This window comes from Seriola aureovittata, chromosome 2 (assembly GCF_021018895.1).
Source record: "Seriola aureovittata isolate HTS-2021-v1 ecotype China chromosome 2, ASM2101889v1, whole genome shotgun sequence".
NCBI lineage: Eukaryota > Metazoa > Chordata > Actinopteri > Carangiformes > Carangidae > Seriola > Seriola aureovittata.
Window position 1 is genome coordinate 4,416,999 of NC_079365.1, and position 16,911 is coordinate 4,433,909.

The 16,911-nt window shown below is 39.6% G+C and overlaps 1 protein-coding gene across 4 annotated transcripts in view; it reads left to right on the forward strand.

The window, feature by feature from the left end:
* Positions 1-16,911, forward strand: part of klhdc8a (kelch domain containing 8A) — a 64,494-nt gene extending 47,583 nt beyond the window's left edge. For all 4 annotated transcript variants that reach the window (XM_056363532.1, XM_056363523.1, XM_056363551.1 and 1 more), the window contains 3 exons: positions 10,590-10,691; positions 13,271-13,419; positions 15,718-16,911. In XM_056363532.1, coding sequence (XP_056219507.1) covers positions 10,590-10,691; positions 13,271-13,419; positions 15,718-15,771 — 305 coding nt within the window. In that variant the 3' untranslated portion in view covers positions 15,772-16,911. The remainder of the gene's footprint in view (positions 1-10,589; positions 10,692-13,270; positions 13,420-15,717) is intronic.

The window sequence follows — 16,911 nt, forward strand, 5'->3', positions numbered from 1 at the left end:
ATGGTTAATTACTGTGGTTAATTTAACTCATGTTAGGTACTGTAACGCATCGACCAATAACCAGTTTCCCAGACACATGCGAGGCAAGCAACATGTGTTTTGTGTCAGTCGACACATAGTGGAGGCTGTGACATAGTGGAGGCTGTGACATAGTGGAGGCTGTGACAGAGATCCTCCAGGGATTTTCAGCCTTCTAGCACCCTTTTTACAGAAAAATTACAGGGTATAAGCAGGTTTTTTAAATTTTGGTGAACCCCTAGAAAAGGCAATTGACTCCTTTTACACTGCTGGACGAGTTTGCCTTTCTGTCCAGAGAGGATATGCACACAGAGCACACACACAGATGCACAGGAGAAAGAGTGAGCTGATTTAATCTCACGATAATAGTTTTGATAATAGTTTAATAATAATATATGGAATTTTCTGACCTTGCTCATGGAGTCAGAGCAGAGACAAAAACTGATTTAATTCATAAATTAGAACACACACACATGTACACACAACACGTGCTCTGTGTCAAAGGGTTGTTCAGAACTTTATTTTAAATTTGTTTCTGAAGATGCTAAATAGTCAGTTTTAATTGCACTGAAATGTATATTGAAGAATCCAGTTTGAATATTTCACCTCATATAAGCAGGATGTAGCTTCAGTGAAGAGCTGGAATGAGAACAAAATGTCAAGATGTCTGGAGGACTTTAAAGACATGTATACATAATGCTGCTGCTTATATGCAGCTCTGTGTCCAAAACTATAAATGTGTAGATTTGTTGACTTGGTGTAAAGGAGTAGTTTCCATATGCCAGAAAGGGTTTTAAAGGAATAATTGTATATTTTGAGAATCTTTATTTGCTTTCTTTCCAAGAGAGAGATGAGAAGATCGATATCAGTCTCATGTCTGTGCATTAAGTGGAGCATGAAGAGTGGAGGCAGGGGTAAACAGCTAGCCAGGCTTTTTCCAAAATTCAAAAGCACTTCTACTGATTTGTCTAGTCTTGTTTCACTCATACATAAGCAGAAATGTAAAAATAAACAAGACTTAGTATTTGAGGAGGAGTCTTATGCTTATGCTATTTCTTGATGAGCAGTTTATTCATGGGGACAGTATGTCTGTGCAGCGCTAGCTGCCAGATATGGTTGGCTAGAATGTGATTTTGGTCTCTGCACAAGCACAACGATATCAAACGTGGGAACATCACCACTGTGACCACAACACTTTGGGAGGCATTGCACAGTCACTGGGCTGAAAAGGTTCCAGCACATTATTCCCCATACAAACCACACATGTACTCATTTACATGCAGTGTAAATACAAGTGGCACACACAACACTAAAGATGCACCACATTCATTCTGCACATCAAAGTGTGTTTACAGGTTTAAATACACATGAAAAAAATGTTGTTGATTAAGGCTAGCGGAGCCACAGGTTTAATACAACTGGATCTCTAACTGAACTGTCTGTGGTGGAGTTGCATTGTGGGCAATGTAGGCACCAGGTTTCAACAAGAAAGCAGATTAAAAAAGACATTGTCTCTGGTTCTGCTGCATTGATTTTCCTATTCTTTTTGTAACTGTTCATTGTGAGTCCAGCAACATTATAGGAGTGAAATGCTGAATCCGTGGAGTCCTCCTTTAAGCAGTCAGATTTACAGCTAGCTAGCAAGGCAAGCTGTTTCTACATGCTTCCAGTCTTTATGCTAAGATACGCTAAGTACTTCTTGGCTTCAGCTCCAGATATAAACACAGACCTGAGAGTGATATATTTTTTCCTTCTCTTTCCTGAGATTGGTATTGATTTTTTCTCATCCCACCCTGATAAATGATAATATGCATATTTCCCTAGTCTGAATGATTCCTTTAACATCTTTTAAGTAATAAAAGACTTGTCTATCAAGTCTGCAATTCAAAGTCATTATGTTAGAGTTGGTTGATTAAGAGATTGTAATCAGAAAACAGATTATGGGTATCCCACAGAGGCATTTTTGGTATCAGCAAATGTATCATCATCTTCTTTTACACTGATGGCATCCATCTTCATTTTGACTTAACCCAAAGCAGCCATTTGCATCAGCCTCACCATGAAGAGAAATGGCTTTCTACTCAAACAGACTCGTTCCTTTCTAAATTCTGTGCACACTCCGTGTCCCACAACACAGCAAGATGACTTATCCCTTTATCCCACAAAGACACCCTAGAGTAACAGGTGAGCAAATTGAGGAGGGACCGGAAGGAGAAATGAAGGAGCAAAAAATCGATAAGTCATTTAAGACACGTGGGATATATGGTCACACATCGGCGTCGGTCGGATGAAAGCCAAATAAAGCAGAACCCGGGAACGATAATGTTAATTTATGATAATGTGGACAAAGTTTGCCTTGTGCGTGTTTAAGAGAGATAAATGAAGAAAGAAGGAAAGAAAACGGCTGCCAACACACACAAACACAAGCGTTCATGTGCATATACTATTGCATATCCACATGCATGTGCACGCGCATGCACACACACACACACACACACACACACACACGGAGAAGGCAGCCGTACACTGTTTCTCCAATCTAATTTTGGTGGAGATGAGATGGGAGATGAGCTGCAGAGGGAGGGCTGGGGATGAGCAGCGCTTTAAATTACAAGATCCAGAAACAGATTGCTTTATTATCCATCTGCAGCAATATCTCTCCACACACACGCGGCCATGCAATCTGCTGTCACACAGTGATATTCTATTACTGTTCCATTCCATATCGCCAGTATTGAGACGCATGACTGTTCGGGGATGTTTCAGCATTGTTGACAAGCTGCAACAAGTACAACAGAAAACACAAAGCATCAAGTTGTGAAAGAAAATTAACATGAAGAATGAAAAACCGTGGCTTTAGAAAATTGCTTAAGGGGTCAGTTCACCCAAATTACTTGAAGAAATTTTCTCTGTTTCCTGTAGAGGTGTCAGTTTCCCAGATACCTGCCTCCACCACAATACAACAGAGATTTTAATGTAACCAACAAACATAACCAAAACTAGTGCATGGTTCTACGCTGTTTGAAAAAAATTCCAACATTTTGTTTTCACTTTGTCCTTATGGGATATTGAGTGCAGATTGATGAGGGAAAAAAATAATTTTAGCATTTTTAGCATGAAGGCTGCGACACTTTCAGAATGTACTTTATTTTCATAGCTCAGAACCATTGCTTGCATTTTGACCTGAGGAATCATTGTCTAAATTTAGTTTAAAATAAATCCCTGCTGTGGAGGTAGTATTTTTGAATGGCCCAGGGTTGTCTACATTAGTTAGATACAAGCCTCAGGCTGCTACAATTTATATACAACTTCATTCATACAGTAAGGAAGAACTGACATTAAAAACTAAATCAAAGGTCATGAGTGAACAAGAGTAGCAAAACTTTACCTGATACCTCATGATGAGTAGCTTCCATCTTTATTCCTAGACTGCAACAACCTCCCCCAATAAAATGGTGCACCCTTTATTTTGCCCGTGAGACGAAAACTGGGGCAAGGTTAATTGCTGAGCGCATGATAATAATTGAAGGGGCATAAATATTTAACAACTCCTAGATTCTCCCGTCTGGTTGATGTTGAGGCTCTGTGACACACCTGCATTGTGTTGCAAATTTACTGGGCCCATTATAAACTGCGGCTAAGCTATGACAGAGCAACAGCCCTAGTGACTGTGCTTGTGTTGCATCTCACCACATTTGTTTGTTACTCTGTGGTGAGAGTAACACAGACACTGTAGAAAGGATATTTAAGATTTTAGTTCCCGGTGCTCCTCAGTACCTGGTACTATTTGGTCAAAAAAGAGGCCTGTGTTTTTGTGATTTGGTTGAACCAACACACACAATTTTTAATTCAGTTGCTTTTCTGAATTAGAATAATGAGTTCTGCTGCTGTTACTGCATCTAACAGAAACACTCATCAGTCCCTCATGACTGAGCATGTAGAGCCCAGGCAGACAGTAACAATAACCACAAATGATGCAGCCCTCCTGCGGCCAACTAGTAACAAACGTATTCTTGTGTTGTATATTTGATTCATGACATGCTTGAGATCGTAAAAACTGCCCAAAAAACAAAAATGGAATGAAGCAGAATTGGGAATGAAGCAAATGCGGTTGTCTTTCGGCCATTACTGTGGATCAATTTGTAATTATTAGAACGTAATGGTGAGATTCTGTCCTAAAGGATCATCTGTGTAGTCAGCGGTGTCTCAGACTTCACATGACAGACAGAATCCATCAAAGATGAAGAACCAATCAACGTCCCTTTCTAGTTTTAATCATAGGGACAATTACAGAGGAGAGCTGTGGACCAAATTACCAACACAGACTACAAAGCCTGGTCTTCAGAGGATCATCTCATCTCTTTCATTCTATTGTCACTCCCTCTCTCTGTATTTTCTCTGTCTCTCCGTCTCTTTATTCTCCTCTGCCATCTCCCACCAGAGTAGAATAATGCATGCTGGTGTTTTCCCTGCATCCCACAAAGAAAGTCTTGGCACAAAGTCTTGTGTAATCCCTCCAAAGCAAATATGAATCAGTCCTGCAGTCGCAGCTCAGTCTCAAAGGACTGAACCATAAGTCTGTAGTGTGATGTGTTGACACAACTGTAATTTAAAGAAGAAAATCCAGCCTGTAACATTGTAAGTGCTGTTTAAAAAAAGAATTACTACTGTTGTTGCTTGCATTCTGCTTTCGCTTTGTAAATAGATTTTGTATTTTATTTTCTATTGGTTGATAAATGGAAAAAAATAGATGACATCACACCTTGTTTCCTACATCTGGTACAAAGTGAAAAAAAGAAAGACAATAGTGTTGGTATCAGAATCAATTATGAGGATTTTTGTTCTTTTTTAGATCCATAATTTTTACACCAACAATCATCGACAGACAAATGAATTGCAGTGAAGGAAGGATTTCTTAGTAGTAACCTACAGGTGACCAGAATGCAGTGCAGCAACAGGACACATCCTAACCAAGAGGTCCAGGTTTCATTTTCAACACATCTTTGCTATCCTTTGCTCGCATGTTAAAATGTGACTAACAGTCTACAGCCATGCTGTAACCATGGCCTGGACCAAGAGCTGGGTGATGTACTGAGTCGGGTTGATTCTTCATTGAAGAGTTGTCAAGACATTTCACTCAACACCACATATGTCATCCTGGTGGTGGCGCTAGAGGGAAAGTCAGAGGATCACCAAAGTCAGTCGAATAAAAATCGGCAATCCATCCAGCAGCTTTTGAGAGTTTTCTATTTGGAGATTTTACACATGACTAAATTATCGTCAGCATGCTAACATGCTACATAGAGATTAGTTGTTACTGAATATTTACACCTACTAAATGTCAGGTGGAACTGTTGTATAGCTGACCAAACCAACTGAAAAAACTAGCTTGCTAATTTATATGACCCAGTGAGAGTGAGGAGAGGGTCAACATATCTAACCTGAGGCTTCATCAAAATTAGTTTAGTGATGTTGTGAAATGGGAGTTTTTATATTACATTTTACAATATTAAGATAATATGTCTAAAATTAAAAATTATTAAGGCCAGCAACAGTAGAAAGAAAAACTGTGTTCACAGATAGCGCCCCATTCATTCATATTAAACATGTTAAGTGGGCACAAATGCTGAGTCAGGTTGCTCTCTGCACAAATGATTTGGATTAATTCGTTTAATGATAATGCTCTTCTGAACTAACCAGATTATATTGGACTGAATGGATCAAATTCTGATTATACAGAGTTCTTTCAGGGTATTTGTGATGCTCGATTAGTGATTAGTGATTATTTTACAGACGCTCTTTTAATAATGATTGTGTATGGGAAAACATCTTTTTTGGCAAGTGTGCATCACATGATACAGCAATACCCAGTGTTGGGGACTTTGACTTTGAAAGAATAACTTTGCAAGATACCAAATACTTTATACTGGAAGAAGTGGAGCTACAGCGAAGCACGAAATCTAGTTTAGTGAACTAGAGCTACTTAGAAGAAGTAGTTCAAACTACTTATAAGAAATTGCCAATGTACATGTGATATGAAATTACAAATTTAAAAATTACAAATTATTTTAAAAATTACAAAAAAAAGTCAAATGCCAGCAAAAAATTCCACTCAATGGAGTTTATTGAAAAGGTGCCTAGTTGCTCACAGGTTCACATATATAAAGCAAAAAAACTAAATACCTCACTATGTTTGGGAAGGAGCTGGAATGTCAGCTTTGGTTTTTTTTATACAACTGCTGCTTAAGTATGGCCACAGCGATTCTTACTCAGGCTTGGATTGTGGAGGTTTATCCATGATGACGTCGCTGTTTGATCACTGGCTTTTACACATGCACTACACAAAGGTCAAGTGTGTGGTGGTGACTGCCTGACAAATGCATTGTCTGGGTATGTCTTCACAGCAGTCGGGGCCGGACAAAGGGGGTTCAGTTACATTAGAGAAGCAATGGTTAAATAAAAGTGAGTGAGTTCTTTAAGAGATTGCACAAATTTTAATGGTGCAACCCAGTTTAGTAAATCATCAGTTTGAAACTACTAAGAACTTAGGGAGTATTTTACACATGGATTTAAGGACAGCTGGCGGGACCCAATCAAAGGCAGTGGCTCACAGTATCTTGAAAGGCATTTTCCAGAAAGTAGAAGGACTTACAAGAGGCAGATTCAGTTAAACTAAATACCGATTCTATGTTACAGCTGGTATCATTTGAATTTTTTTGTACTAGTATCTGATAGCTGAGTTTTGGGTACTTTTTTTCAACATCTTATATAAAGAAAAATATATATGAAATATGTATGTTTTTCTGCAAAATCCTTTATCTAACAAAAGAAGATAAACTTTGCAAGCAGCTGACCAAAAACTGTTTAAAATCCTTATTTAAATCAGTGACGTTTGACCAAAGACGATATGAAGAAGAACATGAGTCTGAGCCAGGATTTGATGCCTTCGATATCTGATGGTTTCAGGTCCTGAGGTTCAGTAGTCTTTTCTTTCCCACAAAATAACTGCTGGGATTTATTGAACCTCACAGATTGATGAAACACAAGAGTGAAAAACACAAAGAGCATTTTCCTCTGAGGAGCGACAGAGCAGAGTGGACGGCCATCTGTGATCTCTACTGCGTTCTCCTCACTGTAACTTAACCAGGCTGGAGAGGAAGACGCAGCTCTTCATCACACTGCTGCAACATGCAGGAAGCATCACCATCTGGCTACATACCTTTGGGTTGCTCTGCCTCTATTTCTTTTTCTCAACCTTGTTGCCTCTGTCTCTTGTTTAAGAAACAGATTGAAAATAAATGAGATAGAGGGAGAGAGAATGAAAAGAGGATGAAGACGGCGAGGAAGAGGAGGCAGAGAAAGAAAATGGAAAAAACAAGAAATAGTAAGAGAAATAGAGAGATTCAGAAAAAGGAGGTAGACAAAGATATAGAGCAAGACATTTTGTACTTGTTCTCTCTTGCTCTGGCTCTATCTTTCTCTCTAATTCTGTCTCCCTCCCTCCCTAATGAAGTTATCTTTCTTCCTCTGTCACAACTCTCTCCAGTCTGGGTTTCCTTCAGATAAACAAGACTTGGCAGCAGCAAAACCTCAAAGAAAAAAAAGAAAACTTCAGGAGAATCTGCTGGGGAAAGAGACACATTATTTTGATGGCTATGTTTTCATTTCCTCTACTCTGAAGTCCACTTTTTTATCATCTGGAGTGTGAAGGAAATGTCACCTCTTCACTGTATAAGGTTTGTAGAAAACAGTCTTTATTGTCAGTGTTAAGTGTCAGCTAATTAGGGAGATTAAATTAAAACTAAAACGTCTTCCACACCTGCGGCTGGACACATTTTTTCCTTATGTTTTTTTGAGGATTAAAGTTGCCAGTGGCTGCTTCAGTGGTAGATAAGAAAAAGCACTTGCTCACCACTGCACCTGCGTTTAATTCCCAGCAGTGGGGTTTGCATGTTGGCAGTAGCAGTGTTCTGGGTGGGAAGATGTTGAGGGATCATGTCTGCCTCACTGCACTAGCAGGCCCTACAGGTTGGTCGGGATATCTGCACAGAGGAGTGAGCTCTATGGGATGAGTGTGAACAACCGTGTGTGTTAACAGACGTTCAAACGGTGCAGGGAGCTGCGTCTGTGGGGTTGTTGTTACGTCCAGGAACACATGGATTGCGACATCTTAAAACACACTTACGTTATTGCTGCTTGCGTTTTCTGCTACCCAGCTGTAACATAACAACAACCTCCTTTACTGCAAAACTGCCGTAAAAATGCTGAGTGTCACAGAATCTACAGTCACAACAATTGTGGCTCATACACAACAGTTGTGTTGTCACTTGCCTTTTTTCAGAACAGATATATCTCCCTTTAATGCACACTGACTCTGTGGCCCTTGCATCACCCTGTACTCGTAAACATGATATCTCATTAACGCCTTGAAAGAATTTTTTCAAATTTGTGCAAACATTCACTTGGACTCAAGGATGAACAAGGGATGACGTATTTTTGTAAGCCAACCTGGAAGTTATCGTCACCCTGGATCCTTCGACAAAAAGTCTATGGGATTTCTACACTGGCTTTTGGAATATTGCAGAAAATAAACTCTGTGACAAACAAAACTTTGTGATACTTACACATTTTTCACAGCAGGATGATCTTCACAAATGAACACACTTTTGTGTTTTTTGAAGCCTAAATACAATCACCAAAAGTAAGAGGCTGATGTCAGGCTATAAACAAACTACACCACAGTCGCATGACTTCAGCGTCACCACCGCTAAACTTCCAACGTGTCATTTGGTTTAGTGCACTCCCCTCTTCTACAAAAGTCTGTCCTCTTAATGCTAGAGCACAACTATAAACACAGTGAAGCTGTAAAGGTGGTGAGTAGATCAGTTTTCGTGTTTGGTGTGATGACATAAACATCCCTGACAAGTCTCATTTAGACACTTGAGACGTAAAAGAAAACACCAGTGGGATACTTACTGACTTATCTCAGGCATCTGACCAAAAGGCTATAGACTTCAGGAGGGAACTAGAACTGCTAAAATGCTAATTCGTTTTTGGTTTGTAGGACGCATACCTGCAGCACTCTATAGGATCAAATGATAAAGTGATGAAGTTTTATATCTAAATGGTTAAAGGTCAACTTCACTGTGACATCATAATGTTCTTCAAAAACACTTCACACACGCCATTATTCAACGCTGTATCCCAGGAAGAAGAGATTGTGACTATATTTCCTGCAACCTAAATGGTTGCTGGAGGCACGTAGGTAAGGATAATCACCACAGACACACATCTCCTGCTCTTTATATGATATGAACTTATTACGGTTCTGCTGTCCAGTAAGTTTCTACTGTCAGTCAGCCCGGTGAAAGCAGTTTGTTTCTCTGTCCTTTACAGCTCCTTACAGACAAGAAGTTGGTTCTGACAACAGAGACGGCTGAAAGGAGGTCAGAATCAGTGTGGATCGAACAGACTGAATGTTCCAGTAGCACTGATGAGCCACTGTGTCATACTGTGGACAAGGGCCATTCTTCCCATTCTTTATAACAAGACACCAGACATGGCAACAGCTGAACCTCTCTGCAAATTAGAGAAACTAAGGATCCACAGAGTCTTTCTTGTGCTTGTCTGTGTAATATCACACGCAGCTGCAGAATGATGCACATCTCAGTCACAACAACAGCGTTACAAGCTAACAGCAGCACGACAAACTTCTCTCCTAATTAACAATTTTATGCATCAAAATAAATGTTTACCTCCAAAAGGTAAAAGTATTGATAAATGCACTTAAAGTAACTAAATGTCACATGTATAGCAGAAGCAGAAAGCAGTAAAAATACATTAACATAAGGAAGTGTAGGAAAAGTAGGAAATATTGTATATAATTGGAGGTTTACCTTTCAAAATAAAGCTATTCACTAAATACATATTTAGGGTTTTACAGGAATTTATATTGCCCTCTTAATTTAGCCCAACAACCTACACACTACTACGCAGGCAGTCAGACTATAACCAGCTACCTGATGTCTCTGATGGTTCTCTGTAGCTTGCAGGACGCCAGCTGAATTTTAATGCTACTGTACAAACCTCAGACTTCAGAGATCACAGTAGCTATCTTAGACCCAAGACCTAGTCCTTTCCATGCTAAATAGGAAGCAGTCTGAGAAACAGCCGTTTGAAGTGATCCTGTCATCATTGGTGTCAGCGTTGTTGTGTCTCCCATCAGTCACCAATTCAAATGTTTCATCCTCACTTTCTCTCCCTACTAGTAGTTGTCTGACTCCAGCCTTCCTGTCCCGTCTTTGTCTGTTTGTGGTCAGTGTTTGTTATAACCTCTTGTGTGTCCTTGCCAGGCGTGTGTGTATATTTGTACGTTCGTGTGCTGAGTGCAGCTGCCTTGTGGGTGACCTGTTTGTGCAGGTCACTCTGAAAACGAACTCAGACACATCCTGTCCAGCTAAAGTCGAACTCCAGTGCCACTTGGCTACTGTAAAAGCTTGTGCTCACACATTTGCTCACTACACTCCATGTTTCTGCTTCTTCTTCTTCTTCTTCTTCTTCTTCTTCTGTAGGTGCCTGGTTGAAGTCGGAGGAGACAGTGGCACTGAAAACAAAGAGAGCTGACTTTGCTGCTGGTTTCCTGCGAGGCCGGATGGTGGTAGCAGGAGGACTTGGTAAGACAGATGAGTGGTAAACTAAAATGTCTGCTGCTCGAACATGTTTGTGCTGCATTCATGTTGTATAATTCATGTCAGAATAGATACAGTCTAGAACAAATATCGCGATATACTATATTATTGCAGAGTGGGTGGTTATTTGAATAATGTAAGATTGTATTTATTTTATGTTTCAGTTATAAGAAAGCCTTACATCTTTGACATAATTTCAAAACTGTTATTTCTTCACATTCTGTTGATAATTTTGGTAAATGAATGGTTCAAACTAAAATACTTAGATATACGTAGCACCTTTAACCCCCTTTTGGGTTGTGCACATCAATAATAGAAATAGGCTTTTTTTATGCTGTGTGAGTTAAATATAAAGTTTTCATCTATGTAGAAATAGGAGACAAGTTTCAGTAGTATACCACAAACTGTACATGCAATGCTTTCAAAAATGACCACAATGACCAAAATCATTAAATTCATATATATTACATGTTCATATTCAAGTAACTTTTCATAGCACTCGTCTGTGAAAGTTCAACATGCTTGTGTCCCGCAGACAGAACTGCTGAAGAATAGGCTGAGTGTGAAATATCATGATATTGAATATTATCGAAGATTGGCCCAATCCCATGTCAGAACAACTTGATAGATTAAAGTACAAAGAAGTGTCTACATGGCTCCTTTGAATCAGCCAAGAAAACATACTGTTAGAATAATACTTTTATGGCTCATTCCATCACTGGATCTTGTTACGGTACAGAGTGACATTATTTTAACAAACAGGTGTGTAATAGACTGCTGCATCTGAAAAACCCCTCAGGCTGTGGTCACTAACCCCAGGGAAGACTCCTTCCCTGCTCCGGGGCAATGTGGTAGCAAACTTCAGGATTAATCCTTGTCATTTCACTCGACTGCTGGTCAGCAAAACTGAGTAACTCTGTCTTTCATTGGCTGCAGCCTTTATATTCTGACTGTTACTGACTCCCTTCCATTGTCCAGCTCATCCCCCTTTCCTGAGCACAACCATACATTCACCACACATACCACAGCATTTCCACAGAGGCTGCTCTACCAACAGTATTTACATTTAGCTTAATTTTGTCTGTATCGTGTTGAATGAAGGCAAAGTGACCTCAAGTGACCGACGTGGCGTCTTTTCCTGTTCCAGCTCTTTCTCATCTGCACCGGCTCCCAGCTGCATCTCTGCAACATTTTGTATTTTCAAGTTACATTGGACACACATGGTTAATTACATCTCTGAAAACTGCTAAGTGGAAAAATGCCTCTTAGATTTATGAAGCCTATCGGGTTACATTTGTTGTTGTACTGTCAAGGGGTCGGTGACAGCCTCCATGAAGGAATGAATTTATCAAAAATACTGATGTGTGCGAGTAAAGGTAGGTCAGTTAAAGAGTCATAATGTTGGTTTTAGTAAGTTTTCAATTAATCAAGCAGCCCCACACTAGAAAAGAAACAGGGAATTATCAGACACATGATTTTACAGTGAAGGGAAATGATGCATTTGTTTTTATCCGGGGTTAAATTGAGCTGGAGACCACCGGCGCTGAGGTCTGCCTTCTGACATCAAATCTAACCCTCTCTCACACTTAAAACATCCATCCACTCTCAGACACTGTGCAAACAAATGTTGAATTTCTCTGCTGTATCACAATAGCAGGATTGAGGCATGTTTCTAAACGGTTGTGAGACAGCGCTGTGTGCAATTTACACGTCAGAGCAACTGTAACTCTCTAAAAATACTGACTTAATACATACATACATGTGGCATTGTGAGTCTAGTACCATCAAAGCTGTGCATTTTTATTTTTAGCATGGCAAGTGTGTTTAGTTTAGGTCTTTACTGCTTAAATACAATAATATTTGCACTGGCATTACTGCAAACATGGAACTTAAAAATAAGGCATCAGAGAGTAATGAACCATAAATTCAATTCTCCTCCACTGATTAATTTATAGGGTCGCTTCGCCCAAATACCTATGAATGTTTAATTCAATGAAATTTAGTTTTTAGTAAAACAAATGACATTTAACTCAACAGCAACATCTCTTTCCAGAAACAGGGCAACTGTTCCTCTGGACAGTCAACATCCACGGAGCACGATGTCCACAGTTTTAATCAAAACTACATTCTACTTAGGTGGTAATAAATCCCAATTGAACCACTGGTTGTATTTATATCACTGACTGCACTGGATCACAGGTATGATGATCATATTCAGCTAAATTCTGATGTAAATGTAAATCTGAGAGAAATCATGTGAGACTTACAGAAAATATGAGTTTCCACCTGAAAAAACATCTGGATGGCAGCCTGTACAGTACAGAGCTGCCACTTTATACAAAATTCATTCATTTGTTGGAATGTGGGGGAAAGACTTCCATCCTATAAGCACAACAGACCTCTCTTCTCTGTTGACCATCAGTTAGCTAAGAAACTGGTCAATTGATGTTATACCTTTATTAAATTTGAATTCATTTGAATGAATTGCATGTTATTCAAATAGTATTACAAGTAGGAATATTCATAGACTTTGAAATGTTTAAATGTCTTCCTTCATTCTTCAGGTCATGAGCCCTCAGCACTGGACACAGTGGAGGCCTTTCATCCTCAGAGGAAGAAGTGGGAGAGGTTGGCGACCATGACCTTCCCCCGATGCTCCGCCTCCTCCATTGTCATCAGAGACCGCCTCCTGGTGGTGGGAGGAGTCAACCAGGTACATTAGGGCTTCATGTAGTATTTACAGTTAAACAGAAGATGATTACAGTAACTCATCAGATGAATGAACCAGTCTCATTGGCAGATGCTCAGTGTTAAAAAAGACAGTTCACTTGTTTATTTATACCCTCATTCGGAATGTGCAGTGCCCTCTACAGCTGCTCAGTCTCATTTCATGTGGAGCGAGCAGTTTGTAAGTGGGGATGTGTTAAGAAAAGGCCCTGAGCTGTCTGTCTACCTGCTCGCTGCATGTCTGTCCATCAGGATCACGCCTACACAGACCTGTACCTGCGCTACACACTGACACTGACAGTGATGGACAGTAACGTCCTGCTTTTCCCAGTAATGAGCAGCTTCATGAAATACTGTAAAAATAATTGCAGTCACAAAACGTGTGAGTGTGCCAGAATGAATGACCAGTAGTAACCTCTCTGCTATGTAGTCAGTTCACATCAAAATGAACCCTGATCATCCACAGCGTTTGAATGTGGGGATTTTACACATAAATATTCAGTTCACACCTGGCTTTAAACTGCGTCTCCACGTGTCTCATTTCTGAGCGGATCACACTTCCCTGCTTTATATGCAAATAAACAGATACGCGTTGTTGTTGTTGTTTTTAGCCAATCGACAGCCGGGTTCATTGTCAATGTGTTTGTGAGGGAGAGAGAGAGTGAGGTGGGGCTGAGCAAATCAATTTGCTGTGGACAGCTCTGAAATATGAGTGAAATAAAGTTTTATCCATTTGAAATAGTCAAATATTCTCAGTTCATTATAAACCGTGTTGGGACTAATCAGACTCAGAGGACGTCAGTAGAGTAGCTGCTCCTTCATTGTGGCCCAGGACTCATTCACGTTCACACTGCGCAAAGAATGTGGACACACGTGGTCCAGAGTCCAGACCGCCTCTGAATGTGGATCTTAAATGTGTCCTCAATGCGTCTCGGGTGCGTTCACTGGGAAACGATAAGAAGAAATGTATTCGTTTAATGACCAAGTTCTCCTCGGGAGATTGAGTTTACTGAAATGCCAAGAATCTGTGGATGTTCAAGCTTTTTGTGGTGCTCAGAATCATGATTCAATCTCCTCACTGAGACTGTTAAATGCCGCTGAAAGGTCCAGAACAAAATAGTAAGTGGACCTTTAGTTGAGGTTTGTTTTGTCAACTGTTGTTTCCAATTTCAAGAATGAACTGTCAAGATCAACATATGGTAAAAAAAACAGTGGTCTCCAGAGACCACTGTTACTACAGACAATTAATACTTGATCTGATGTCACCAGTCTCATGGTCGAGTACCTGGAATCCCCTGATATTAAGCTCAGTTTGTAGATTAAAAAATATATGTGTTAAAGATTGTTAACTCACACATTTTCCAAAACGCACATCTACGGACTCAGACTAAGTTGTATTTCTATTAGTTTATTTAAAGCCCTAAAGACTTGATTACAGATCTTGAGTATTCGCTATAGCATCAAATATCCATCACTAAATTAGTGAAATGCACAGTTAAAGTTTGAGACAAGCATTATTAGCTATTATTTGGTATTTATTTAAGAATAATTTAAGAGTTTAACACATTCAGTCGGTCTGTTAATGAAGGCTGTCTGAATGTGGCAGCACCGCACAACAGCATTCACATGATGATTCCGTTAATTCAGAAACCAAATTCTTGGTGCACAGAAAAATGTGACACTTCAAAAAACAAAGATACAGAAATAATGAAACCTGCCTGAACTTAAGTCGGAAATATTGTAATAATTCAGTCCCATCTCTCGCTGATTAAGTAAATATGTTTTCAGGGGCCTTTGATATTCACTGATCATGTGACACAAGAATGTTGAAACCTTGAACCTTGAAACATGAGCACAAGGAAAGGAAAAACAAAAATGAACCTGCGACTTTAAAAATGCAGCACCTCTCACTTCCCTTACCTGTTGGTACTAACATGACTGAACAGCTTCCCCTTGTGGAGAATCTTCAGCCCACTGAAAGTGACTGTGTTTGCATGAGGTCCTCTGTGTCTAATAATGGACAGTATTTAATATTGAGTGCATTGTCATTCTTATATCATGGCCACTATGAAAGGAGAGAAAATGAGACTGTGTCTAAATGATTGTGTTTTTACTTAGTTGTTGGTTGGTTAGTTTCTCTGTAATTTAACTGGTTGTGTTTCGTAAAGTGCAGTTGTGTTAGTGGATATCTGACACACTGATTTAAAACAATGGTTGAACTGTTGACACAGACCATGTTGAGTCTTTCCGGACCGTGACTATCCATCCTTTCTCTCTCTCGCAGGTTCCCAGCTCAGCCCATGAGATTCTCTATGTGAAAGAAGAAGAGTATCTGTAGCCTGCGGCGACGGACACCAGATGAACACAGCAGATCAGAGTCCACTTCCTCTTCTCTGAACAACCCTCCTAAATGAGACTGTAGTGCAATATGTAGGAAGCAGTGAGAGCACTGAGAGAGATGGAGCCCGAGTCCCTGACTTTGTCATGCCATGTAACAGATAACGCTGCCCCCTGCTGGGCTGTACTGACACTGAGACCCACACGGAGGCACACACATGCACAACGGAGGAGCTGGCTCTTTCTTTATACCAACTTATGTCTCTTGATACTTTTAGTATGTGACACTTCTGCGTTGTACGTCGTAGTGCATACTTGGAGAAGAGGATATTTTGTAGCTTTCATGTTTAGTTAATGTAGACAGAAAATGTATGGAAGACCTATTTTATGGCATATTTGCATTTCATGTTTTGTGTCTTTGGTTGTGTGTTTATTTGTATGCAGCTTGCTAACAACTGAGCATAAGTAGATAGTTTGATTTCCAAATAAGATTTTCATTTAGTTTGATAACATGACATGCAATATAACATAGCAAAAAAGTCATTAAAAACTGCATTTACACTCAAGCAGTTAACACTGAGTGCAAGTTGATATTACCATCAATAATTTCTAGTGTAATGTATTGTAGTAATTACACTAAGAATGCTGTGCTGTCACTCTTCTGTGCTGTAACAGTGCACATTTGTGATTGTTGTCATAGATCTGTTTTAATACATTGCATATATGAATAGAAAAGATGCATTAAATGACAATATGTTTGGGTAAGTGATCACCAAAGTGCTGGTGAAGGCAAAAAAGAGGATTCTGATTGATTCTGATTGTACACATTTTATTCCTGAAGCAATACAAAGTTCTCTTTTTTTCAGTGTTTCATTAGTGCAGCATGTGCTGTGTAGTAATAATCATCACTCAATAACGTTTCACTCAGGTTGTGATGTTACAGATTTGTTTTTGTGACTTCCTGTTTGCTGTCATTATAGCCAACGTCAGACTCTTGTCTCTTTGGCTCAGAGGAATAAGCTGTGTAATATTTTCCTTGTGTTAATCTCTGTTCTGCCCTTCACCCTGTCATAACATGTAATATTGAGGACATGAGTCGTCATATTCAGTGGAATAAATGGGATCTGTGGTTTGTATTGCA